The following is a 27,873-nucleotide window of genomic DNA, read 5'->3' as shown; positions in this document are numbered from 1 at the left end:
ATGTCAATCAATGAATAACTGAATGACTCGGGAAATATTAAATACATCTTAGAAGTCAAACAATGCTAAGGAGGAAAGTGGTCTCATGTGATAGATTTAAATGATGTCACATTTTGTAAAGTATTTTCAATCAAAATACATACAGAGATATGTCAGCACTTGAAATGATATTTATACTTACCTTGAAGTCATGCTTGATATCCTCTGGGTACCATCCTTTAGACACAAAATTGCCTACAAATTCTTCATGTTTTGCAAGACATCTCTGCCATGTTGACTTCATAGGGCAGGGTCACAAAGGGAGAAAACTCATATGGCAGTAATCTCCTACAACTAATTATGCTTCCACAACTGGGAAGGAACTTTGTGCTGCCAACTGTAAAGAAGTTTTATTCACTTTAAGAGAAAGTGAAAATTTGGAAACATTGGGGGTTTTTTTGTGAAGAAAGTAAACCCTAAAGAGTTTAAAAACACACACAAAGAAACAAATCTCCAAATGTTTTGAAAGAAAAAATAAAAGTGTACATAATGCAATGGACTAGTAGTTCGGAACTGGTTTAATCTGTGAAAGATTTGTCAAGTTGTTAATCAGGACGGGGTCATCCATGATCTGCAGATGTTGCCAACGACATGTAAGCATAATCGTAAACACTAACACTGAATGGTAATAAGTTTCACTTACTACAGAAACAGCAAACAGGTTCCAAAACTGACTTAATGGCATATCGCAACAATCTTCATTCACAAATCAGCAAAAACCCTCGGCATCAGATGTTCCTGGAACGGTGGTGCATCACTTTGCTTGAACTATTCCGCGTGAAGGTCAAGGTCATACTGGATTTGACCTCAGATGACATACATCAGCAACGATCTCAGCAGCTAAAGCTATTGAATCGGGGATTATTTGCTTCCGTAAACTGGAGATATACATCAAAGTTTTGATATTCGACTGTTGATGTGGAGTAAAATCACTCTTAGACTGTTGAAAAAGGACACAAATGTACCGAATAAATATTTAGGCAATCACCTCTGAAAGAAATATCTATGTCTCATGAATAATCCCTTCCCTAAAACTGAGGAATTATGTCAAGGGTTAGGTCACCGATTCGTACACGCGTGACATTGTATAACCTTTTCTAAGATGCTTCTGTGAAAGATCAAAGACGCCGACAATGCTTATCAGACGATAATGTGCACTTTTTGCATTACGTCACAATGTGTTGACGTCTCTGCACCATTCCAGTCTGCCCCTTCGTAATCAAACCTTAATTTTTGCATTACGTCACAATTTAACCGACGTCACGATGGATGTCAGTTGCCGTCGCCTCGTACAGCCTCCCACAGTACCCTGCTTCGTCGCATTCCGTTTCTTGGTTTGCAGTTGCATCAAACAGCTAACATCACCGGTGGAAACACTACGTATATGTTTTCCGAAGGATAAAACGCCTCGTAGTTCGACTCAAAACTTCACAGAGACACGGTAATGTTTACATTCCCACAATGCAATCGTTTAAGAGAATCATAGATGTGATTAAAATAATCTAGAGTGAGTGAGTTTATTTTTACGCCGCACTCAGCAATATTACAGCTATATGGTGGCGGTCTGTAAATAATTGAGTCTGGACCAGACAATCCAGTGATCAACAACATGAACATCGATCTGCGCAATTGGGAACCGATGACGTGTGTTAACCAAGTCAGCGAGCCTGACCACCCGATCCCGTTAGTCGCCTCTAACGACACGCATAGTCGCCTTTTATGGCAAGCATGGATTGCTGAAGGTCTATTCTACTCCGGGACCTTCACGGGTCAAAATGATCTAGAGAAGATAATTAACCCGAACATAGACCTTCACCAAACTGTTCGTCATTCTTTTTTTTTTCTTTTTGTCTTAACGTAGGGGGCTGACACGTCAAAAGAACAGCGTGTCAGGTAGCCCTGTGCGAGGATTCTTAATTTAGGTCACAGACACCGTCGTTTGTTTTCTGCCATAGATTAATCGAAATTAGGCTTAGAAATTATTAAATACGGCATCTTAGAAAAGAAGCACAGTCCGCTCTACCACCATATATAGTGTAATAAAGCACAATTTCGCCCTGAACTATTATAGTTAAAGCACGAGGACGCTTGCTTTAACTATAATAGTTCAGGACGAAAGTGTGCTTATTACACTATACATGGTGGTAGAACGAACTGTATTTCTTAATTCGAACTCAGAGTTCCCACGCTGGGTGCATCTATTGATTGTTGCATGTTTTCATCTTGGATACATTCGTCGTTATACTTCAAATGGTGTGGTGTTTGTTTAACAGGTTTATATAAGTAAGTATACTCTATGCGTTAAGTTAGAAGTAGTAAATCTAAATCTTTCTAGTCAGTACAGCAGAGATATCACCAGCCTTAGTATTGTTATTGTATTCGGGTTAGCGCGGGTAATTAACCATAGAGTTTGACCTAGCCTTGCTTCAAGGCTGAACTCAATGCTGAGCCCACGGATGTATAATATTCTATCATTTAAAGAGGTAAATCTGGATAAACTGACAGTACAGTCGAAGGACGCGAGTCTGTTTGAGGGATATTTATAATTTTTAGAAGTTATCATTTTAACTATTAATTACTACCTCAAATACTCGTGCAAGTCAGGTATGGCCAGTTGGGCAACGATGTGGATGAGGCGCTGGAAATGGTGGGCTGAGCATATATTTCAGATTATGAGATACTTGGCTGCCTGGCAGTGAGTATACACGTAGAATTCTGAGAGTGAGACGAGACGTCGGTGTGTGTGAACATCCCAACAACTCGCCATCAACACCAATCTCAGAGTTATGGAACTGTTGTCGAGAGATAGGATCGGTCTCTATTCCCACCAACTTTTCCGTCAAACTTCCAGCGTTGTCAAATTCGTTTTCTTCATAAACGACCAATCGCAGTCAACAGTATAGCTCAAATGGCGCTAAAATGACACCAACATTTGACAACATGTATTTGAGGCACGAAGGCGCGAGTTTAACAACTTTTAAAATTTCAAAAAACATGAGTTGTCAAACTTAAGTTTGCTGTGTGAAGGCCGCTTTAGTCTCCTCTTGCGACAAGAATTGGTTGCTAAAGACCCATTCTAACCCAGATCTTTACGAGTAACATATGTTAGAATCACTTTTATATTCTATACCGTGAAAGAGACAAATAGATACGTCAAAGAGATGGAGAATGCAGGTTTTCAACCACAATAATTATCATACACAATTTGCATCCGTAGATCATGATGCAAGTTTACGAGTATTGAACAGAGAGTAGTCATATGTATAAGAACTGGATACATTGGATATTAAATTCAAAAGTCACCACCAAAGAAGAATAATTCTCGAATATGCATGAGACGTTTCACTAGACAGGTAACATTACACGCACCGAGATCACTGTTAAAATGGCGACATTGAAACGTGATCTGAACGTTAAGCGACCTACTTAGTATATGAACTGGCAGCGAGTTGTTCAATGGCCTGCAACGAAGCGAAACCAGGAATATTGTATATTCATATGTTTGGACACTGTCGAAGCATTCTGCTCACAAGGGTACTCATCAGGTTGTTGACCCGCTGTTGTCAAATCCTATTTTTCATGCTAATTCGTAGGAGCTACAGCGACGTCAGGCGGTCTTTAATCTTTTTGCTGGTACCGGATGCCATCTTTGTCTGACTTTAGTGGTCCATTCTCACTGCTTACGGCTATAATATTAGCTACCGTCAAGTGACACACACACACACTATCACATCACGCACGCTTTTATTGAAACATCACACTATCATTCTGGCTTAATAACGGTGTAAACATCTACCCGGAAACGTCGCTCTATGCAATGAAGTCGTTTTGTATTAAGTTGTAAGCGTCGTCAGAATTTGAGCAATTAAACATACATCTGTGAAACTGCTATAGTATGCAAGTTAAGCAACAAGACACTGCTAGTGTCTATTTTTCTATTGCCTCCATAAGATATGAACGTTTCCATGAAGTACAATGCGTCTCGCATCACTTACCCAGGTAGTATTGAATGAATTACCTTCGCTGAAGCTGCATGAAAGGTAAACTCCAGGTTGCTCAGTTCCACATGCTTGCTGCACTCCATTAAACAGTGCAGGTAATTAAAATTCTACTTATGCGACGTAACCTTGGCGAAAAGCTGATTATTCACCGAGGCGGCAGTGTTTGAGTCTAATTAGCCGACGACACAAGAGAGCCTAATGACTGTGTTAATCTACTACGCAGACCCACACAGACCCTGAAACAAACACACCCAAATGCAGGTCTTCAAAGTTTAGAATATGTGGCAAGTCTAGAGTACCACAGATACAGTCCGAAAATGAATACAGTCTCTGTGCTCCTGTTTATAATATTTTATGAATATAGCACTGGAACCTTTTACTGTAATATCTGTAGTCTATCGTACAGTCCCGAACCACACCCCTACTGCAATGCACTCTCTTGCAATGCTAAAGCTCTAAATGAAGCAAGTCTAGACCTCCCAGGTACTGAATCTCTGGTCTCCTTGGGACCCGTTTTCAATTGATACGGGTTTGTTTGCTGTTATCAAAACTATAATAATAATAATAATGTATTTTTGTATCCCGCTAGATTCTATAAACTCGTGTATGCTCAAAGCGGCATATAGTTCAAAAGTTACAGTGTTCGCGTAATAGGGAGGTCTTTAGTTGGCATTTGAAAGAATCAAATTAAGGAGAGAGTTTAATGTTTAAAGACCTGTGTTCTAGAGACTTGGAGCATGAACACAGAATGATTTACCTCCTAAGCTTGGAAAGTTGTACTGGGGAACAGACAGGAGGTGGAGGTTATCTGAGCACAGTGAACGTTGGGACTGGTGGTGATTGACGAGACAGGATAGGTATGATGGAGCAAATCCACCGTAACACTTCTATGTCAGACACAGAACTTAAAATTTCAGTCTGGCTTTTACGGGATGTCAGTGATTGAAGAACTGGAGTAACTGGCAAGAATCTGGACACTCTATACACAGTGTATAATTATATACATTTAGAGACTTAGAGGTAGTATACCATATATCTGTTCATTTCAGAGGCCTGATGCTGGCCTAGACTGTATCCTGCGAGTCTTATTAGCGGACTCAGATGGAGAATCAAATGCATAAGCACCATTTGTTGCATGTCCTAACAGGTGACATATCACACAAAACCCCGTATAATTATACACTCAGTAAGTTACGACAAAGCCCATATTAGTGTAAAGAGACTCAGAGCCTGTAGTGTAAAGCATTGTTTTCCGTGTGGCTTAATTGTAAATGGAGATTTACGAATAGTTTTACTGCTTAAATGTATATATTGGAATATTACATTGCTAACAGCTGTTGTTAGATGCAGTCACCAGGACAGTTGGGAGTAACGACTTGGTTATACATATACCAGGGCCTGTTAATACAGACAATACAGTATTCAATGGTCTGTAGTATATAGACGGAGTGAGTGAGTGAATGAGTGAGTGAGCTTAATTAGCAATATTCAATTCGTTATTCACACCACGTAGTTATAATTTATCATACAGAGTAAACGAGCACACCGACATACTAATAAACCAACAAAATTACCTCATCAAGTCTTGACTGACAACCCAGGTAGGTATAACCGATATTGTTGGCTTTAGGTCATGACGTTTATTTCCAAGGCTTACATGTCCAGGTGATGATTGGTGTTGCTGAAACCTATGGTGGTGACTGAGTGATGATGTGGGGATGTGTTTCATATGACTGCAAGTTACAGTACATGGGAAACTCAATGGTCATCAGAACTATATGCCGTCGTGGTGCCACACTTTGATAACCATCCCCGTGCAAGTCCTCCGACCGTTTTGGATGACAAAGGGCAGTCTGAACTTAGCAACGGATTCGTTATTTTTTAACAACTATTTTTAACAACTAGTAACCTGTTAGCAGTGTTTTCGTTATTCACTCTATGTCCATTAGTTCTAGCAAATAAAAGAGAGTGTATATCCAAACAGCTGTATATTAAGTCACAACTTCTGAACAGCACAAAACTGACAAGATTCGTTCAGCGTATGTCCCTCAGCTCTGTGATATTCTATCTCTCCAAGTTCTTCTGAACATTCAAAAACTAAATATCCTCAAATTGATTATTCAGACCCGAGACAACAAATATAAGACACGTTTTCAAATTGTTTTCTTCTCGAATAACGAAAACGTTACCACTCACTGGGATGCTAGATAGTACTGGTGGGTGAACGGTGAACAGGAAGGAAACAACCGCGACTGCCAACTTTTCCGTTATAACGAATATTCTAAGATGCTTCGGTGAAAGATCACAGGCGCCGACAATACTTTATCAGACGATTATGTGCACTTTTTTGCATTACGTCACAATGTGTTGACGTCACTGCGGCATTTCAGACTGCCCGACATCACGATGGTTACACGAACACACTGAAAATTTGGTATGTTATAGTTTTTATCATACATTTGATAGAAATATATTTGGTGGACATAAAATGAATATCGAACCAGGTGCTGGTTAACCTTTCGTTATTCATAAGTGCTGAATAATGAAACAGCTCCTACACAGTGATACTGAGGTCATGCGAAAGGAACCTACTTCATTAGATTGGTTTCAGTGTATATGACAACATCACTGTAGATATTTCATGTAAAGCCTTTGAATAACTAACCCGCTTCTAGCACGTTATTCGTTATTCGACATACATACAGCTAGTGAAACACTTAATAGGATTTAGGCACCTAATACTTATAACCTCATATAACAAACTCGGTGCTGAATAGCTTATAGCTTTTATTTGGTACAACTGATGGACATATACCGAATAACAAACTCGGTGTTAGACAGCTTATATCTTATAATTTATGCTTGATGGAAATGATGGACACGATAGTGAATAACGAACCCGCTCCTAACTCCAGGTTGCTAACACTCTGGGCCTCATCGTTCATTTCCCACCTTGTAAGTTAAAAGAACAACATTCCAATCTTCATCTTGCATCCACATACAAAGCAAATGAAATGTTGTTTGAATTTTATTTGGCTTGATCGTCTATTGTAGGAAGAGAATTTTTGTCACTTGTTTCTTCTGCAGGTGTCCATGCTCTTCTGTATGTTAATAAGTATACAGAACATTTTTAGTTGATGAAAAAGAGCCCTGAGGGTTCTTGTTGTCACGTTGACGCACTGTGTCAGGAACTCTTTCCTTTGCTTATGCATTGAAAGGTTAACAATGTACATATTTGGGCAAGTTACAGTATTCATACGTAACAGGGTCTCCAACCGGTTTCGTGTTTCATATACAACACGAATGAAGGGGGTGAGGGTGAGGGTGAGGGTGGTGCGGGTATTTACTTGCGCAGATAGTCCTTGGATGTGTGACAGGGTGTGGCAGCTTGACTGTTGATGGTTTCCAGGTTGGCCTTCTACCCCACAACGAAGCACATGTGATACATGTGGTCTCACTGTGCTGTCACAAGCGACAGTAAAATCTGTTTGTTTTTCTCTTAAGACCGTAACCGGTTTGTGATACCAGTGGCGATACCTGGTTTCGGTTTGAGGCATGATCTGCACGTGAAAGTTCATTATAAGCGACGGTTTCTGTTGGTCGCTTTGAAGAGGGATAGCCGTAAGCCAGGCATCATCACGCTGAACTCAACAATATGTTGCTCTACTCATATGAGTGAGTTTATTGACAGTATGGGTGGCCACTGGCCCATTATACATTTAAAAGAGAAATACAGTGTGTAGCACAACAAAGCGCCTGGAACATCAGTTATACATTTGGCAATACAAAACGTGATCGTAGTTTAACTGCTAGGAATACATATTTTGCAAGCAGTGATAATACATGAACATTTTTTGATGCTAACAACTGTTGAAATTTGGTTTCTGAGGGAAATGTGAAGTAGTATGCAGGAATGAGGGAGCTCATATAGGACCACAGTACATCACCAAAGTGTATGTATGTTTTATTTCTTGTGTTTTTGGCACATTTCATGCTACAGAAATATTCTAAGCATTGTAATGTTATTACCAGGCGTGTTTCCCCACTTCATGGAAATCAAACCGCTACTTTCTGAATTTCATAACATTTATGGAAATTATCTTGATATTTTTTCCTGAATGTTATGTTCAGCATAATAATTTGAGAAATATGTATGGGAACTTTGGTGGTATTTACTTGAAACTCTTCATCCGCTTTCACATTAACATGTTCATGAAAGTAGGTTTAAAGGTACACTTGCTTGTATAATTTAGTGGCACGTTGCTATAATATGACGTTTCAAATTACATGTTAATGTATGGACCTAGTTGTTTATATGGACTTATCGTCACCTTATTTGTTACAGCTTTTTACCTTACTCCACGCTGTCATTACCAAAGTCCAGTGGTCAAAAGTCCATAATCTACCGACCATACATGCATGTCAGCAATGTAACTTGTACCGATAACAAAGGTGATGAATGGAAGTGGATTTCAGGTTCGCTATTCGGCATACTCACCTTAGGCAAGTGAGTTTGTTCAGAATTGCCTCTGTTCACCCAACAGAAGCTGGGTACCCGGTGAAATAGGTCGTGAGACTATAAACTCTCCAGTGCCTCACAAGCAGCTTGGGTTCTCTGGTGTAATAAGCTGTTATCATAAGCTGTTCACTGGTCGCGAGGGGGCCATGGGCTCATGTACCCTCGAGGTGTGTTTGTTCCCCGAGCCCGCAGTCCCCAAACCTCTAGGGTACATGAGCCCATGGTCCCCGAGGGACCAGTGAACAAGGTATTTATCTTACTGAACACCTGAATTATAATTATGAACTGTTTGATGCACTTCTATTGAATGCGAGGCGAATTGCCATTTCGCAGACGGCACACGGTAAACAGATTTAGTTATCTCCCTTCCACCGATTTTCAATCGCAAAACATCGGTAATTTCCGTGCTTGATGCGGGATTCAATGTTATTCGAGGTAAAAATGTACTACCGTGAAGCAGCAGAAGAGTTCGGAATTCCCAGCGGTGTACATTGAAAATAATACATCGTCTGTAAGCGGGGTACATTGAAAATAATAGAACAGCGCTAAGCCAATCAGAAAGCGACATTCATGTGTGAGGTAAGGTAAAATGAGTTAGCACTTTGAACATGCAGAGTGTGTGGAAAATTCGCGGTATAAATAGCCATAATTAATATTATTGGTTATTATATGTTGCATTTAGTACTGCCATTGTGCATCTGCATAGTGAACGGATTGTTAATATTCTCGTTGTGCATGTTGTATACAAAACCTTCGTTTGCTGTTAAATATCACGCACATGATTATTCCAGCGACTATGTTAGTCGTAAGAGGCTACTATCGGATGGTCAGGCTCGCTGGCTCGGCTGACACATGTCACTGGTTCCCAGTTGCGCAGATCTATGCTCAAGTTGTTGATCACTGGAGTTTCTGGTCCAGACTCGATTATTTACAGACCGCCACCATATAGCTGGAATATTGCTGAATGCGCCGTAACACTAAACTCACTCACTCATCATTCAAACTAAATGGTCTGGTACGACTGGAGCATGAAGTTGTTCAAATATAAACTTAAAATATAAACGTAAAATATAATATGTCAGCGCCAGATAATACCTGGTCCGCATTATGTGACGAACAGGTCAGCCTAGTTGACTTGGTAGGTTGGTTTGTTATTCAACCACATTCAGCAATATTTCAGCTAGATGACAGCGGTCTGTAAATAATCGAGTCTGGGCTAGACAATCTAGTGATCAACATGATGGCCATCAATCTACGCAAATAGATACAATGGCATGTGTCAACCAAGCTACCGAGCCTGACAACCCGATCGCGTTAGTTGCTGAATACCACTACTAACCCTGCCTGTGATGTGTGTACATGAGGCGGCGATTGGTACTTGCGTCCACATTTTAATGTACATTAACTGAAATGTTAAGACCAAATATCCGTGAATGTCCGTGGTAGAATAGGCCTTCAGCTGTAAAAGGCGACCATGCTTGTAAGAGGCGACTAACGGGTGGTCAGGTGTGATGACTTGTTGACACGTCATCGTTTCCCAATTGATCACTTGATTGCCTGGTCCAGACTCGATTATTTACAGATTGGCTCAGACAGTCCAACTGATCAACTGGATGAGCATCGAACTACGGCAACCGGGAACCAATGACATGTCAACCGCCGTTAGTCGCCTCTCCAGACAAACATGGGTAGGTGAAGATATTCACGGGTCTGGGACAGTAACATATTAATATACAAAAACAACAAGTCTTAGAAAAACATGTTATCCGTCTAAAAGTTTATCGTTTCAAATAAATAATACTTTATTCATTTCAACTTGAATTCAAAGCTTTATAATTGCCTATTTGGTAACAGAGATTCGACCACTGTCAGATTTAGGCTTCTTTGATACGGTCTGCGTGTAAAGGAATACATCATCCTTCTAACTGAAACTACAAACACCACCGACAAAGAATAGTCAGTTCATTGCCTAATGACACCACGTGTTCGCCGAAAAAGTTAGCATGTCCTTAGTACGGAATTTGTTTGCGTAACACCCTACAGATTACAGCTATAACAATCGCGTTTTGGCTTTTGATAGACAGGTAAGATACTGACGTGACACGATATCTTGAACTGATTATTTAAAACATATGTCGATATTTCATTTGTGAATTACATCAGCTGTGCTGAAGTTCTTCTGATTACCTGAAACCATTTCAGAAAAATTAATGGTCAAAACATTCCATAGCCAAGTGTGATGACACACACCTCTTTATGTGTGCGAGTTCCAAATAGACACTCCTAAACGGGCAAGATAATGGAGAAACAAAATTTTTGTCTTATTTTCCGATGATCTTTTGAACAAATTGAAATGTTTTAATTTTAATGGGGTTGTTAAATTTTAAACCGACAGACCGAATCGGCAGAAACAGTGTTTGGTCACTTTACGAAAAACCTGCAAGTACTATAGTTTCCTAATTTGTCATGACACATTATAATTGTTCCGGCATTGTGGGGGCGGTGGGGTAGCCTAGTTGTTAAAGCGTTCGCTCGTCACGCCGAAGACCCGGGTTCGATTCCCCACATGGGTACAATGTGTGAGGCCCATTTTCCGGTGTCCTCCGCCGTGATATTGCTGGAATATTGCTAAAAGCGGCGTAAAACCAAAACTCACTCACTCACTCCGGCATTGTGAATTATGATTTAATAATAAAAAAGTTGTTTAACAAACAAATATTGACACGGTTCACTATTTGCTACGATAATAAATCTGCAAACACGCGGCCAAAACACGAAGACGGCAGTACCAAAGCACGCAGATGACAACTCGCCCGTCCCATAAATGAGAACTGAGCAGTAGAATTTCATCAGCCTATGCGCTGCACTAATCATGCTACGAATAAGTGCTTGGAAAAAGGTTTCACCTCTTCACGGTAATATTCTCATGAATATTCAGACCGTATGGCTCTTTTAAATCGAACTCCGTATTAGTAACCAACATGCGATGCGTTATATTGTCTTGTACCTTGCCGACGTTGCAATGCATAATGCGGTCAGATAATAAAGAATGATACGTGTATTTTTGTCTTTATCTCGGTGACAGTTAAAACGGCCCAAACCAGATTGAAGCGCCCACAGCACACTATGACACAACCTATGTCAAAAGTCTACATTCCTTTTATCCTTCACTCCCCAATATCGTGAGTGCAAATGCTATTCACTGGTTCGTCCTTGACTTCCTAGATGAAGGAAAACAACAACATTGAACTAGCATGAATATCTGTTGGTCATAATGATTGTTACTTGTAACGACCACTGTAAATGCCAAAGGCAGACTATTCAACTCTTCAGTAAGAACTCTTCCCGTAGAAGTAACTCGGCTGGCTCGCTTGTCTCCTGCTTTCTGTATGCATCAACCACTATGGGAGCATCTTTGTCATCCCTGATGATAACAAGGGGACTGAGTGTTAACTCAGTTTCGGGAATTCCGCAGCATCCTCGTTAGACTGACCGACTTCGACCGACTATCTCAGCTGCAAAAGCTAAAACAATCCAAACAAACACGCACACAAATACACGTAGAGGAACATAAGGGAAATACTAGTAATCGTGAATAGATATATCTGTGATTCACCTCAAACTCTCATATAACACTTCATTGCTACATTTCCGTTCGATCCAATCAACAAATACTGAGACGCTGAACTACGAACTATCGTTCGTCTGAGTACAAGGCAGAACCTGATACTGACAATGTGAGTTTGCGTCGGTTTACGTCCGACCCAGTCTTCCGGGAAATAATGGAGGCAGTTTGTTTGCAACCCATGTGTAGAAGTAGAAGACAGAACCCAGGTGCACGAGTCATGAATCAATTTATTTTGGTTATGGCGTATAGCCTTAAAGGTGTTAAGTTCAAAATGCATGTGGTCAATGATTGAAGTTGTGTTTTGCATATTGTCATTAGCAGATAGGCAGGCAGACACGTAGGGGTCAATGAAACAGACATTGAGTTTTGTCAGTGACAGAGACAGCTTGTCACAATGACGATATTTTTCTATGTTTCCACAGACATGTATTTAAAACATTTCAGTTTTCAAGCTGAGCAAATTTTAGCAATGAAATTAGTATTTCTAATGTTATACTTTAAGAAAAACTTGGTTTGCAAATCTACATATATGGGAGCAGTGTATATTTATTCCTGCAGACCAAAGATGCATGTACCACAAGAAACATCTCTTGTTCTTCAGTTTCGACCATAGCGACAACCCTTGCACGCATCACTTGCTGATTTGTACGAGTCGCCTTCGCGGTTCAAGTCGCGCGAACCTAATCATTGCGCATACGCTATTGGCACAGTGCAGCACAGCTGGGGAAACCAGTTTTTCCTCCGGTGCTGAGGGAAAATTAGTGAATCGTTTGAACTGCGATTTCGTGGGCTTTTTTCGTTGCGTTATTTTTCAACTTTATAAGTTGAATTTGCATTTTTGATAATTTGTTTCTGTAGGTCCATACCGAAAGGTATCAGAATATGCAAAGTTGTGTTGTGCGTTGCATGTGACCTTCAAATGCAATGTGTGACTTAAATTAGATTTAAGCCATGTTTGCCTGCACACTTTAACTTCGTGAGGCGCCTTATTAAAGGGAAGGCACAACTGTCAGAAGGTAAAGTGACAACTAGCACGTGCAGTGTTACATAATATTGACTTCAGTTAAGAAATCCCATGTTACACACAGGTCTTTTGTTTGTGTACTTGTTTTTAGTTGTTTAACAGATCGGGTTATATTTGATCTTCAGCGACCCATGCTCTTCTCAAACGGTCACTCAGGTGATCGTTCAGGCTTGCTGACTTGGTTGACTCATGCTCTAGAATTCCAACTGCATAAATCGATGCTCATGATTTCATGATTTCAATTACTGGATTGTCTGGTCCAGACTCGATTGTACATAAATAGCCGTGATACAGTATAAAACTGGGTGCGGCAAAGAAACACCTTGGAACAACTTTCGAATTTTGGCATTTTGCCTACAATTGAAAATCCCCACACAACATTTGTATTTATTATTCAATCCACGTTTGTGTCATTGAAACCTTGAAACAGTCCCTATGACCAAAGATTTTAGAGAATATGGCCTCACTGATCTCCCATATATGATAACGACAGCCCCGGTGTGTATAAGTACCACTGCACTAGGGCATTTTCACTTGCACTATCGGCCTTAGACAACTACACCAGAGGAAACAAGATGCCCAAGAAAGGCAAGTCTCTGTTGCTACAAAATAATACTTTGTCTTGGAACTTTTAAGAAAGTATTATTTTGATTAGTTTAAGTCTGTTTCCATTGTTCTTGTGAACAGTGATAAACGTAAAGTGTTATCACTACTGATGCAGTAATCGCCCTGAAGACAGTTCCTATGTTGAATCGCGTTAATCACGTCGTGTAGTGGTTGTTGTGTATTGCGCACAAACGAATTCCAAAATGTGTTTGCAAACGTGTATAATAAAATATGAAAACGATTATGAATAGTGCTTGCAGAATAAGTTCCAAATATAATGTACGTGCAATGTGTCTTACACACGAAAAGACATCGACTACACAAGGCCACAGGAAATTCATCATTTCATTACGAACTTTACCACGTAAAAGAAGATATGAAATGCCAAACGTGAACGCTACTGGTCGAAATATCGCCATGTTTGGATGGGGGAGAGTCCCAGCCTGCCTTTGTAAGACACTTCAACTGTTACCACACAACCACATCTTGATCACGACATCGATGCACCCGCTTCAGTTCTACACAGGATCGTGCCAAACGTGGCAGACCAACAGTGAGTTGCTCAGGGCCGATTCATTCGGGCGTTTTACCTCTGTCACCACCGTGAATCATCAATGGACAGTGCAAGAAAGGTGAATGGTCTTCGTAGAATTTCCGACCAAACCGTTATTCTACGGACCAAACCGCCAGAATTCGTCCAAAAATTGGACTTGTACTGACACGACTACACCGACAATGACGTGTCCAATGGTACAACAGTATACAGACATGAAACCTGGTAAGTGCATGGAACGCGTATGTATCGCGGTCCCTCCTGCAACGACAGAATGAGAGACAACGTGCCTATTGACGTGAACATAATATCCCGCACCTGTCTGCGTTCGACAGGTAGATAGAATTGGACAGCTGGTGGGAGTTGTTTCAACACGACAACAGTTCGTGTGAAATATGCCTATCAAAACGTCAGTGTCCTTCCCTAGTTTTGCAAATTGCCTGATATGAAACCGATCGAACATCTAAGGGACAAAGCTGATTCGACGCAACCGTAATCGTCCTCAGATACTAGCAGAACTTGCCAGCGAGTTGCAGGAGGAATGGCGGAGTATTGTCTGCGTAGACACACGACGACACATGCAATCCCTCCCAATGCAGTGTCGAGAGGTGACGATTGCAAGGTGTGGTGGCGCCAGGTACTGACCTGAACGCCCCCTTGCGTCCACACATTTAATGCTAACAATGGCAATAATGCATATGCCCAGCCGTGTATCGAATTTCCTTAATCTATGTTCAAACTTAATCGACTTATGTACACAATTTCCGTACTTTTTGTCTGTGCGTTTCTTTTCTGAAGAGTATATTAAGATGTATTTTTTAAGCCACACTTTATAAAATTTGTAATCAGAGGCGAGTGATAGAAGTTGTAACAGAACCTAGGTGTTGTTTACAAGGAGGCGGGGGACTTTTTGACAGGTGACCTGCTACATTTGATGAGCGTGATTAATGAGTTCTCAATCCCTCTCACGTGACCTTATACGTCGGTTGCTAGGTGACCTAATGGAAAACCGCCATCCTTATCAGTTCATGACACTAATATGGCTATAACATGATATGACAAATAAAATCGTATTACCCAATCAATAAACAGTATCCATCCATGAATACGCCGCTCGTGATTCCATGATCCAGCACCATACATGTGTTGCTAAGGTGACCCATGAATACCGTTCTTGATTTAGGCAGATTGTTGTCAGCTGATCTATTTAAAACGATAAGTATGACCCTTTTAATCCCAAACACGTCCTCAAATACATAATCTCCTCACGTGGCCCATACCCTGGTTGCTTAGCAACCTAATGGATAGTCTTACCGCCTTGTTACCCCTCCGGTACACCATTGATGATGTTATTAACAAGAAGAGTAAAATGACATAAACGCAAAGACGACAACCCAGTTTATGTAAGTTCAGATGGAACTGAAAGTGCTAAGGCAAAAAGAGAAAAATCCAGGTAGGGGCCGTTAAGGCTCAAGACTCAAGGCCAAGGCTAAAGAAAATTGGGAGCAAGCTGTGAAAGAGTCATCTAAAGTGGAAAAACAACAACATTTGCTCCTCCCACAGTTGGCTGAAGAAACGAAGGTCGAATTTTAGATGAAAATCAGCTCGTAGACAGGTCTCATGTAGACTTGAACCACCATGCAGTCACAACGTGCCCCGTGCATAAAACGCTGATTCTGATTATTTCAGTACGCGATCCTATGTCAGAAGTGATCTTATCTCGTTCTTAGATTGCAGTATATGCAGGTAAACATGCACAGGTGGCAATGTGTAAAAGGTTTGCACAGGTGTGGCCACAGGTAGGATAGTAAAGCACATGTCACAATCAAGCTAGACTGGGAGTAACTAGTCAAAACATTGATTACAGAACAGTCTCGTTTCCTGTTTACTATGTTTCGTCCCATTGCGCAACTCGTGAAGGTCCCGGGGTAGAATAGGCCTTCAGCAACACATGCTTGCCACAGCTTGTCGTAAAAGGCCACTAATGGGATCGGGTGGTCAGGCTCGCTGACTTGGTTGACACATGTCATCGGTTCCCAATTGCGCAGATCGATGCTCATGTTGTTGATCACTGGATTGTCTGGTTCAGACTCGATTATTTACAGACCGCCGCCATATAGCTGGAATATTGCTGAGTGCGGCGTAAAACTAAACTCACTCACTCACTCACCCATTGCGCAACTTAGTGTGTTAACCAGTCCAGAATTTTGAGACTATGTACATACACATTTTGAACCATACTGTATATATGCATGCATACATACATATGCATATATACAGTATGGTTCAAAATTATTGAGAATAGCTAAAGCATTTCATATTATTAAACGAGAACAAATCAGATAAAATTGAATGTATTGTGAAAGTGAACTGACCTTTTCATGTTGTGTAGGTAACAATTTAATATTTTATCAAGTCTCCTTGAGCTTCACGGCACAGTCTAAGACGGGTAGGCATACTTCCTATCAGAGAGGTTAGTGTCTCGTGAGTTATGCTATCCCAGTATCGGACCACTTCTCTCTTCATGTCTTCAATTTTTGTCAACCCCTTTTGATTCACACATTCCTTCATCATCCCCCAAATATTCTCAATGGGATTTAAGTCAGGACTATATGCAGGAAATGGTAATGCAGTCACATTTTCCTCCTGAAACCACTGCTTGGCATGTTTTGCGGTGTGTTTAGGATCATTATCTTGCTGCAAAATCCAGTCATTTCCATAAAACACATGTGCACTTGGAAGGAGAAAATTATCTAATATGTTAGTGTAGCGTTGACTTGTCAGATTTCCCTCAAACACACACAGCGGGGTCGTTCTTAATAAGGATATCCCTCCCCATACATGAAACTTTGGGCTGTATTTAGGTCGTCGATACAACGGTGCTGACGCAGACTTTGTCCATATTTTCACATTATTGGGATATACCCATATTGAGCTTTCATCAGTAAAAATCACATTTTCCCAGTCAGAGTTTTCATGTGCCAAACACCACTCAACACGCCTGTCTTTATGTTCTTGTTTCATGAGAGGAGAAGGAATTCCAGTCTTTTTCTCCCATCCAAGATCAATCAAATTTCTTCTAACTGTAGATTTTGATACACCTGTTGATCCCCTTTCTATCATTTCATACCTGATGTTGGAGATGCTTGCCCTTTGCTTTTTAGACGCTAAAATTCCCAGCCGGACGCGATCTGAGAAGTCCAATTTTCTGGGTCTCCCTGCTCCTTTCTGGTGCCCAAAATCCTTTCCCTCTTTAAAATTCTTCCTAATCCTATACACAGTAGAAAGAGGAGTTCCTGTTCTCTCTGCCAATGTATTTACATCATCAATTCCTTGATTACACAACTCAAAAATCAACCTTCTTTTATCTTCAGCAGACATTGTTGACAGTGCTGAGGAAAATGACGTCTGCTACAAATTCAGGGGAGGTAACTCTAATTGTACTATACTCAGTAGGCCAAGATGAGTTACCTCCCTTATACCATTACTTAGTTTTAAGTATCAGTGAATCAGTTGAGGTGTTAGGATAGCTCAAAGTAAGAAGAAAAATTCTCAATAGTTATGAACCAGACTATATATGTATACATAAAATATATATTTTCATATTGAAAGTTCAAAGAACGTAAGTAACAGAATTGTATTGCCTCATATGAAGTTTATTTTAATAAGGATAACGCCTAGTTAGGATGTTGAGAGATTCAAATACACGCACGTGCGTTTGCTTACATAATTTGAGGGCTTATATGAGTGAAAGCTAATTCTGCCGAGCTTGTGGGCTGGTTTTGGAGATTGTACGTGCGCTTTACAACAATAGGAAATATACTCGTGGAAACAACTAAGGGAACATGAAAGTATAAGTGGTCCTTTCGTTATTTCCAGAATTTCACCAACTGTGCAATATATACCCTGTGAAGAAACTTGGAAAGGAACACTTGTACTTTTCGTGAATAACAACATTCAAGTCATTGATTATACAGCAGTTAACTTTTCCTGTTAACTGGTTTCGTCCTATTGCGCAACTTGGAACAATAACTACTCCAGAAAGTTTCAGTTGGATACCTAAATATTAATAGGTATTATTTGATGCATCTAATTACTTGTAAATTGCAACATTACGCTCCTTCTAATCTTTGCAAACACGTCCTGTAGCATGCTCTATCGTACAGCGAAAAGGAAATCTGAAAATCCTTGTGATCTCAAAACTAGGCTCGGCCGCTAGAAAAGTCCATCTGATACAGACTTGATATCATATCAGTCACGATGTATGTTAGAACCATGTAGTTAATATGCGCAAAGAACACATAACAGGTGTAACCAGGTAGCCAGATGAATTGTGAATCATTGTACGACTTCTTCACACTGGGGCAGTCTGTGAGGTGTAACAATTTGTTCAGCTTGACCTGAAAAAGTGAATACTAATGCATTGCGTGACCGTGTCACAACAGGATGGGTCTACTATTGTGAAGGGGTGCGTCTTTGTCAGGTGATTGTCAACGTGTCCGAAAAGCGGTGGCAAGGTCGCTGTTTGACATCTCAGAGTCGAAAAACCGTCAGCTATGTCCTAATTTTCTTTAATCAATTAGCTACAGATTGTTTAATGTTTTCGGGCTTTTAGTCAGCGAGTAGCAACAATGAAAGCAATCGGATTATGAAAGTAACTGACTTTACGTTGTAAAGTTAGTAAACCAAACTAGACAGCTTATGACTGTAAAAACAATTCATTTAACACATGAAGTGATTGTTTTTGTCAGAAGAGTTGTTTTCCGGGACTGTAACGAATCCATGCATACATGATTCGCATGAACACAACAACAACTCTGCTCCCCCATTTCATGAAGTTAACTCTTTTGTGCCATTTGACCTACGGAGTCGTGCATATGTACAGTAACTCAGGTCAAGCTGAACAACCTGCAGCTAACGATATGCTGCTTAAACGTCGACATAAACTATAGAAATACGATTTGTTTAAACTTTAGAATTAATCTTATGTGTAAATACCACATTCTTATGATACAAGGATTTGGAATTCAGTGTAACCATAGTAAACATAGTAACGCCTCTTTTCTCTATCATACGAAACAATAGGCTGAAACGTAGATCATTGTCTGTATTGGATAGCGAGACTCATGTTTGGGTTTGATATTTAGATAGTGATAATCAGTGTATGTAATGCATAATTGTTTTTGCTATTACTTTGCTATCACAAACGGGTTAATAAGACGCACTACCAATATGCTTTATAGGTTTTCTGGAGCGCCTACAGAATGGCGGCAGTGTCATCATGGCGGAAGGCTTTGTGTTCGAATTTGAGAGAAGGGGCTATCTCCGCGCAGGACCGTTTGTCCCTGAGGTGGTTCTAGACTATCCACATCTTGTCAAGAGTCTGAGTGAAGAGTTTGTCCACGCTGGAAGTGACGTGGTCTTAGCATTTACCGTAAGTAACACAAGATACTGTCTAAGCTGTCCAAAATCGGCATCTGTCCAATTCGGCAAGTTGTCAACACCAGAATACAGTCTCAGTTCCACCCTTGGCTTGTACATTTATCACCAGCTCTAAAAACTAGCACGCTGTCTGAAGCGTACTATTTCTTCAGCCTCGATGAGTGCCGGTTTAGACAGCTTCCATTGTATTGCTTCCCCAATGTGAACTGTTGTCCCCTGATTGTATGAAGTAAAAGCGATATTTTGCAAGGATGCGTGAACTGTTTTTCTCTTAGCGTCTGAAGTAAAATCAATATTTTCAAAGGTTACGTGAATTGTTTTTCTCTGAACATGTGAAGTAAAAACGATATTCTCTAAGGATACTTTCAATCACGGGGATGTAATTTCCACGGTGCAACGAAGTTAATCAGCCATTAGAAAACGGGAAAACGGTTGTTGGTTTGTTGTTTAACTCCGCACTCAGCATTATTCCAGCTATATGGCAGAGGTCTGTAAACTATCGAACCTGGACCAGACAATCCCGTGATCAGCATCATGGGCATCTACGAACTTGAGATCCGATGACATGTGTCAACCAAGTCAGCGAGCCTGACAACCCGGATCCCGTTATTCGCCTCAAAACCAACCCATCCTCCTGGGTACCCTTTAGCTGCTAGGTAAACTAACTCGCCTAAGGTGAGACCACATGTGTCACGATTGGTTCGTTGGGGGAATAGGATTCAGTCCTACCAAGGAGTCAAGCTGCCGAAGACGGTCACACATTTCAGAACTCTCCTTTGTCTATCTTAAACTGATTCATACTGCAGACTGGCATGTTATACAAAAGATGAAGAAATTAATGTTTGATTTATGGTCTTTTGAAGGGATAAAATGTAATATTTTGTTGATCCCAGTACTATGGCCACCGAGAGAAGCTGAGGCTGATCGGCAAGGAACATCTCCTGGAGAAGCTCAACAAGGATGCCCTGAAGATTGCCAAGGAAGTTGCTGACGAGTCGGGGTGTCTGTTGGCAGGGAACATCTGCAACACTACTGTGTACAGGCAAGGCAGCAAGGAACACATAGAACTGGCCGAGGCCATATTCAAGGTACTTTAGTCAAATAAAACCCTTAAACCTTTAACACATCATAAACTCACAGGCCACCGTACGGTATATTCAAGAAGTTGTAGCTGACCTGGTCATGCTACTAACTAAAATTAGATATATAGCTAATGTCATGTCCCTCCTGAACGATGGCTCTCAAGGATTCGCAAAGCATGCCTTGAACACGAAAATCTTATCTAAATATATGCAAGAATTTATGATCGATTTCTATCAGTCAGAAGTCATACCTCTGTAAATCGATTCAATCACAGTCTGAATATGCTGCATGTATTGTCTGTGGAACTCGACAGAGCAAGCCAGTTTGGCTTAGCTTACACGGTTTTTGCTTGTAGATATTTACGTCAAAATACTCATATAAGGCATGTCCAAGCCACAACAGGTGATTTGAGGAATATTTCACTTTACAGGAACAGATTGAGTGGGCGGTTGAATACGATGCTGATTTCATTTTGGCTGAGACATTCCCAGAATTCAGTGAGGCTCTTCTCGCCCTTGAAAGCATCAAGAAATATGGGCAAGGTAAACACACATGTACACGTTCTGTGTTCTCGGTGTGACATCGTATATGTAGTGTAATGTTAAGGCCGTATTTGAGGTGGCACGTTATCGTGTGTACATCCCGCAGGTGACAAATCTGGCGAAGTTAAGCATCGTGGTCACGGAGAATAAATGGAAGGCCGCCTTCGCCAGCATGACTCCAGAAAATGTCTGGAGCTTTGTTGTTACCCCACACTGAAGGTTTTATATCACATGTGATGTCTCCTAAGGCAAGTGACTTAGTTCTAAATATACTGAACCGAAAAAGAAACGGCACTTTTCAAAACCAAATGCAAAACGCTGTTGCTTTTATAATGGTTGTACCGTATTTTAAACAACAACAGTAGCTGGACATGATCAGTCATTTCTTAAAGTATAGACCCTATGGCCTTCATCAGACACCAAATTCATTCTATGTACCAATGATGCAAATGTCATCGACGCCCTCGTAGGCCGTTGACCATACTGACTTTCAGGTATCTTAATGGTACCAATTTTGGTGATTTTGTTTGCATGAACTCTAAATGCCATTCCCGAAAGTTTTAACGCAATCCCCCGTTTTGAATGTTAATTAGAGCGAATAAAAGTCTGTGATTTAAGAAACCTCTATCGGTGATACGTTTCTTTTGCGGTTCAGTATACGTTTGTACTCAGTCAATAGGTTACCAATAGAATGATAAGGTGTTGTGATTTGGTTGTATATTTCCCAGGGAGCTGAGAATGAAAGTGCGGCTCTTCTATTGGCTGGGTAAAACTATAACAACAATCAAAATGAAACTAAGAAATTTTGTTTCGGAAATATATATTATAACTGACCTCCGCAGCTGATAAACACACGTTTTCACTTTTAAACCTTTATAAACGATCTGTTTCTAGCCCTCTACTCCGATATATCATCTTGCACACGAAAATGGGGACATGCATTTTAGTTGTAAATAGTAGAACAGACACTAAATCCACGAGTGTCTCGTGCTGTAGGCTTAAACTTTGTTCTGTTCACCTTAAAACACAAACTAACATCTATGACGAAACCTTTATAAGGTGTTTTGTTGAAAAGCAAAGTCATCAAATGAGATCTGTCAGATGTCGTACACAGGAAGCACCTTTAAGGGCAGATAACTGCCCAGTAAGTTTCATACGTAAAACCTGTTTATAAGTTATTATTAACTTAGATCCATGCCACTCAGTGTTCACCCTTTTAAGGCATCGAAGAACAGGCTTGGAACTCATGACAAAAGAGCTCATTGTTAGAAAAGTATATAAATAACATAACATAACTACATTTCTTTTACAATATCAACATCGATATTGGAAGACGTGTAAGAGAATGTGTTAAAATGCCTTCTATTTCTGTAACTGCCGTGAAGGTAAACCAGCTGTTATCAACATAAGTCCAATAGCTGGAAACAAGACTCTCGACGGTATACCCTTCACGGATGCCTGTCGCCGGTTGGAAGAAGCTGGGGCCGCCGCCGTGGGCTTCAACTGTTACAGAGGCCCTTCTACGACGTTACCCCTGCTGCGAGACATTCGCAAGGTTTGCAAGGTGAGTGGTTTCGTATACCGTTGCTACAGTGACGTGTGATGGCAATATTGGCAAGGACGTCATGTACATGTCTTCTTACTTCTGAAAAGGGGCAGTATCTTATTTTGGCTAACGTTTACCTGAAATGTGGATAATGTCTTTGCTTTCAGTCTTGTAATTAAATGAAATGTTGTGGTGTAGTACTCATAGACCACCGATTCAATCCGAAAAAATGACAAAGCATTGAAGTAACTGCATTATAAGAATGAAAATCAATGCAATGACGTTCATGTGTGCAGTGTCAGAATAGATGATAATGCAATGATGTGTAAATATCTATTGTGAGAATAAATGACAATGCAGTGACGTGCGTGCATATATTTTAAGTATAAATGACAATGCAATGACGTGCATGTATGTATTTCGAGAACAAAATGTCAATACAGTGACGGGCATATTAGTATATTAAGAGAAAAAATGACAATGCAGTGATGTGCATGTATACATCGTGACATAGCACTACAATGACGTGCTTTTATATGTTGCACAGATACATGAGAATGCATTCATTGTATATATTGCAAGATTTAATGACAATAAAATAACGCGCAAATACACATGCAGAGGTAAATTGCAATGCAATGGAGTTTGTGTATATATTTGTGAATGAATGACAGTGCAATGATGTGCATGCATATATTGTTAGAATAAATGATCATTTTTATTTTGGTTTGCAACACTTCATATGATGAAACTTCATATGGACAGATAACTGATTATGTTTTTCGCACGTGACTGGATGAATTGCCCGTAACCATGACAACATACACAGATACCAACTGACCTTCTATTTTCAAAAATGAGTGTTGTGTTCTGAAGTGGTAAGTGTGTTCATATCAGGTTATGATTCCAGGGACCAATTGCCGCTTTTCCTGTTCCCTACAGAACCTCCAAGGAATTCCCAACAATGCTTTCTCTGATTGACCCTTTCACTGGTGAGTACATGTCTCTGGTTGACCCTTCAACCCGGTGAGTACATCTTGTCTCTGGTTGACCCTTTCACTGGTGAGTAGATGCTGTACCCGCATCTAATCTTCTCTCCACATGTCCTGGTCAGACTGGACTACCATCGTCAAGGGTGAGTGTATATGGTTTTACGCCGCTTTTAGCAACGTTCCAGCAATATTACGGCTGTGGACACCAGAAAAGCTTCTCACAGTGTACCCAGGTTGCGAATCGAACCTTGATCTTCGGCGTGACGAGCTTTAACTATTTAGCAACTCACCGCTACCCCGTGTTCTGTTCCTCGGCAACCCTTTTGGTCTTAAGTTGTTTCAAAGGCATTTAGAAGTTGGAGGAATCAAATTAAAAGTGCTTTATGGTTCAACTTCTTTATTATACAAGGTCACAACGTTTCGAGACAGATTCTAGTCTCTTCTTCAGGTGAGGTGAGGATAAAACTAAAGGGTTGTAGTATATGTACACATAACAGTAGACCGATAACAATGGGTAACAAGATATACAGGTTTGTATTGATTGACGTATGGGCTTCGATTGATTGATGTACAGGCTTCAACTTATGTACAGGCTTCAACTGATTGGTGTGCAGGCTTGTGTTGATTAGGTTAACGAGTTACAGGTGAAGATGTTTGGATAAAGATTAATCACTGAGGATAAGGTGGTTCCATGCATTGGGTAAGTAAACACCTCCGTCTCTGTTGATTGAGGGCTTGTTCCGCTTGATTGCAATGGCTTCTAGGAGCTTCCGTTTTTTGAAGTCACTGGCGTTCCTAACTAATGTCCTGGTGTTGTCCCAAACAATCTTGTGATTGGGGTTGTGCATGATGTGTTCACATACGGCAGACTTCTGATCCAAATTGTGAACTGATGTTTTGTGCTCTTTTAACCTGATAGTCAGTGGTCGACCAGTTTCACCAATATATGTCTCTTTACAACTACATTGGATCTGGTAGATGCATCCTGCTGGATTTAGGTGTTGTTGGCCCGCGTCCATTAGCTGATAGTAGCGTTTTCAGGTTGGTGTCGCTACGGAAGGTGACGTCTATTCCTGTTGTTTTCTTGATGAGACGGCTGATGCGATGACTTATCTGGTCATGGTATGGTATGTTAATTCTGATGGGGGAAGGTTCTGGTTTAGTTGACTTGGGAGTTTCTTTCAGGGTCTTGGTGATGGTGTTGCTGACTAGATAGGGTGGGAACTCGTTGAGGTCTTGGAAGGTTGATTTCAGGTGTTTTAATTCGCTGTGGAGGCTGTCAGGACTGCAGACTGCTTTGCTCTTCGTGCCAGGGTAGCTACTATGCCTTTCTTGATCTGGGGATGATGGTTGGACTGGTGATGAATGTACTGTATGTGTTGGTTTACGGTAAACACTGGTGGCTATGGATTGTTGATGTCGATGGAAAAGAATGTCCAGGAAGGGACGGTGATGGTGTGTCTCTTCTTCCATTGTAAACTGAATTCTTGGGTGTTGGGAATTCAAGTGTTGCAGCAGGGCCTCTGGATCTTGGTTGTCCAGGAGGGCAAGGACATCATCTACTTTGCGGAACCAATGCTTAGGGTGGAATGGTGCAGTTTTCAGGGCAGTTTCTTCAAAGGCAATCATGTATATTTCTGTCAGTAGTGGTGATAGAGGGGATCCCATTGGCAATCCTTTTGGTCTTAGTCAGCATGCCTTGTAACACTCTGCTGATAGGCCTGTCTTTGACATGAGTTTGATAATTCGTTATGTTTAGGACTTTAAATTCTTCTATTTCTGCGTCTCAATTTGCATTGACGGATCCCTTTGTCCTGAAAGTTTATGAAATGACTATTTCTATTAATTTTAATAAACAGGTAAGCGGGCCTTCCCCGACCTGTCCTCACAGCTGTGTGGTGTAGCAGAAATAACGGCGTTTGCGAAGGAGTGCAAGGAAATTGGCGTTCAGGTCGTCGGTGTCTGCTGTGGCAACACTCCCGCCATGACCAGAGCCGTCGCCGAAGTGTACGGCCGTAATCCCCCCGCATCCAAGTTCTCCCCTTTCATGGAGAAGCACTACATCTTCGGCGAGCACAAGGCGGACTATTTCACCGATGACTACTACCTCTCCAAGTTGAGCGCTGCCCTCAGTGAAGCTCCATGAACACTGGTTTCCCAAACTTAAATTCAAATTTTATGTTCAGCTTTTGTGTATGAAATGAATCTGTTGATTTGTAACATCAGAATTTCCTATCCGGATTATACGCAGTGAAACATATTTAATCTCGACAACGTGGAACATGGAAAGCTGACTCCTGAGTCTCTAGGTTTTTGGTCCGCACCAAAGTACATGTTACAACATGTGCTGTCAGTCTTTCCTAGGCAGGTGTACAGTGTGTGCCCATGTTTGGTTGTATGCAGCTGGAATATTGATAATAACGCGCTCCCTCTTTCATAGAAGTAAGGGGCATTTCTGGCAGGGAAAAAGCACCTGAAAGCATGCGCTGGTGATATTCAAGCTTCAAGAACCCATATGGGTTCTCCAGGGAGCAGAGAATAGTCGCGGACATACAGACCCAGTGGTGAGGGAATAATAAAACATTATTCGTATATACGCCCACACAGCATGTCTCCCTTGTAGTAAAGTAACGGGATTAATGATGTATCCTTTATTCCCAAAGCTAATTGTCAAATTAAAAGAAAAGCCCTGATTATTAAAACAAACTGATAATGATGGTGTGGCAGTTATAACTAAACAGAAGATAAATTTTGTTATTGATGTAAAAAAATAATGTTTTTAAACTACTTAGGTTGGAAAACTCGGTAAATGCCATATATGCCCATGTGAGTCAAGAGACTCTGGTGGGAAGATGTAAATAAATAGATACCATCCCATCCTGGAATATGTTGGGTTTGTTTTGTTAAGGTCTGGCCAAAGTGTTCATTCATTCATTCATTCATTCATTCATTCATTCATTCATTGTCCAAGGTTCCTTGACGCCGGCACGGTAGTTTATCATAGGGTTGTGCCATGTGACAAGTAGTCACGTCCTACACGCTCCATTCAGGATTTCCATCTGTTTTTGACGTATCTACATATATATCAACACATGTCGCAGTAAGTTCTAATTTTACTGAGAAACCGTAAACTAATTATTCCTATTTGTGCATTTATCCTATCGACTGCCGTCGAATCCCCACGTGGACGTCGCTGGTTTCACTTACGCCACAGTAAGATTTGCAGCAGCACCTCTATAACTGCGTAAAAACAATATATACATTTCACTGAAAGTTTTGCAAAAGGCGATGGGATAGCCTAGTAGTTAAAGCATTCGCTTGTCACGCCGAAGACCCGAGTTCGATTTCACACATGGGTACATTGTGTGAAGCCTTTTTCTGGTCCCCCTGCAATAACATTGCTGGAATATTGCTAAAAGCATCCTAACATTGTCACTCTTGCAACAGGCTAGTTTGTTGATTTAATGGTTAAGGCATTTGTTCATAAATAGGGTCTGGTTACAGGAAATTAGCCTTCGGTCATCGCAACGTCTCTATACGTAATGTAGACAACACATCGACTATTTTTCACGTTCGAAAACTTGTTCACGGTGAAGACAGCGGAAGAGCTTGTGATATTGGTTTGGATAATGAGTTGGAGCATTCAGTAATGCCTCAGCGCACTGGTTGAATGTGGGAGTAAAACCCGAAATAATGCAGTTCTTAGAAGGGAAGCCACCAACGCCCGTAATATTGATAGAGGAATAATCATTAGTACGGGAATTCGAACTATAAATCAATTAATACTTGTGACAACAGCACAACTCCTTTAATGTTCACAGCTAGCGTTTTATTTGCAGAAAAAATTGTTTCTGAGGATATTTTCTGACTCAAAACACACACACACAAATACGCACGC

At 40.7% G+C, this 27,873-nt stretch overlaps 1 protein-coding gene across 1 annotated transcript; it reads left to right on the top strand.

The window, feature by feature from the left end:
- Positions 1-13,719: 13,719 nt before the first annotated feature.
- Positions 13,720-26,860, top strand: LOC137286727 (betaine--homocysteine S-methyltransferase 1-like). The gene is made up of 7 exons (XM_067818709.1): positions 13,720-13,799; positions 19,614-19,804; positions 20,706-20,900; positions 21,326-21,437; positions 22,823-23,001; positions 23,894-23,975; positions 25,835-26,860. Exons 1-7 carry the CDS (start codon positions 13,787-13,789, stop codon positions 26,119-26,121), a joined length of 1,059 nt encoding a protein of 352 aa, XP_067674810.1. The 5' UTR covers positions 13,720-13,786; the 3' UTR covers positions 26,122-26,860.
- The last annotated feature ends 1,013 nt before the right edge of the window (positions 26,861-27,873 follow it).

The sequence above is a fragment of the Haliotis asinina genome, chromosome 6 (assembly GCF_037392515.1).
Source record: "Haliotis asinina isolate JCU_RB_2024 chromosome 6, JCU_Hal_asi_v2, whole genome shotgun sequence".
Lineage (NCBI taxonomy): Eukaryota > Metazoa > Mollusca > Gastropoda > Lepetellida > Haliotidae > Haliotis > Haliotis asinina.
Note: the sequence above shows the minus strand (reverse complement) of the source record. Positions and strands in the feature narration are given on the sequence as shown.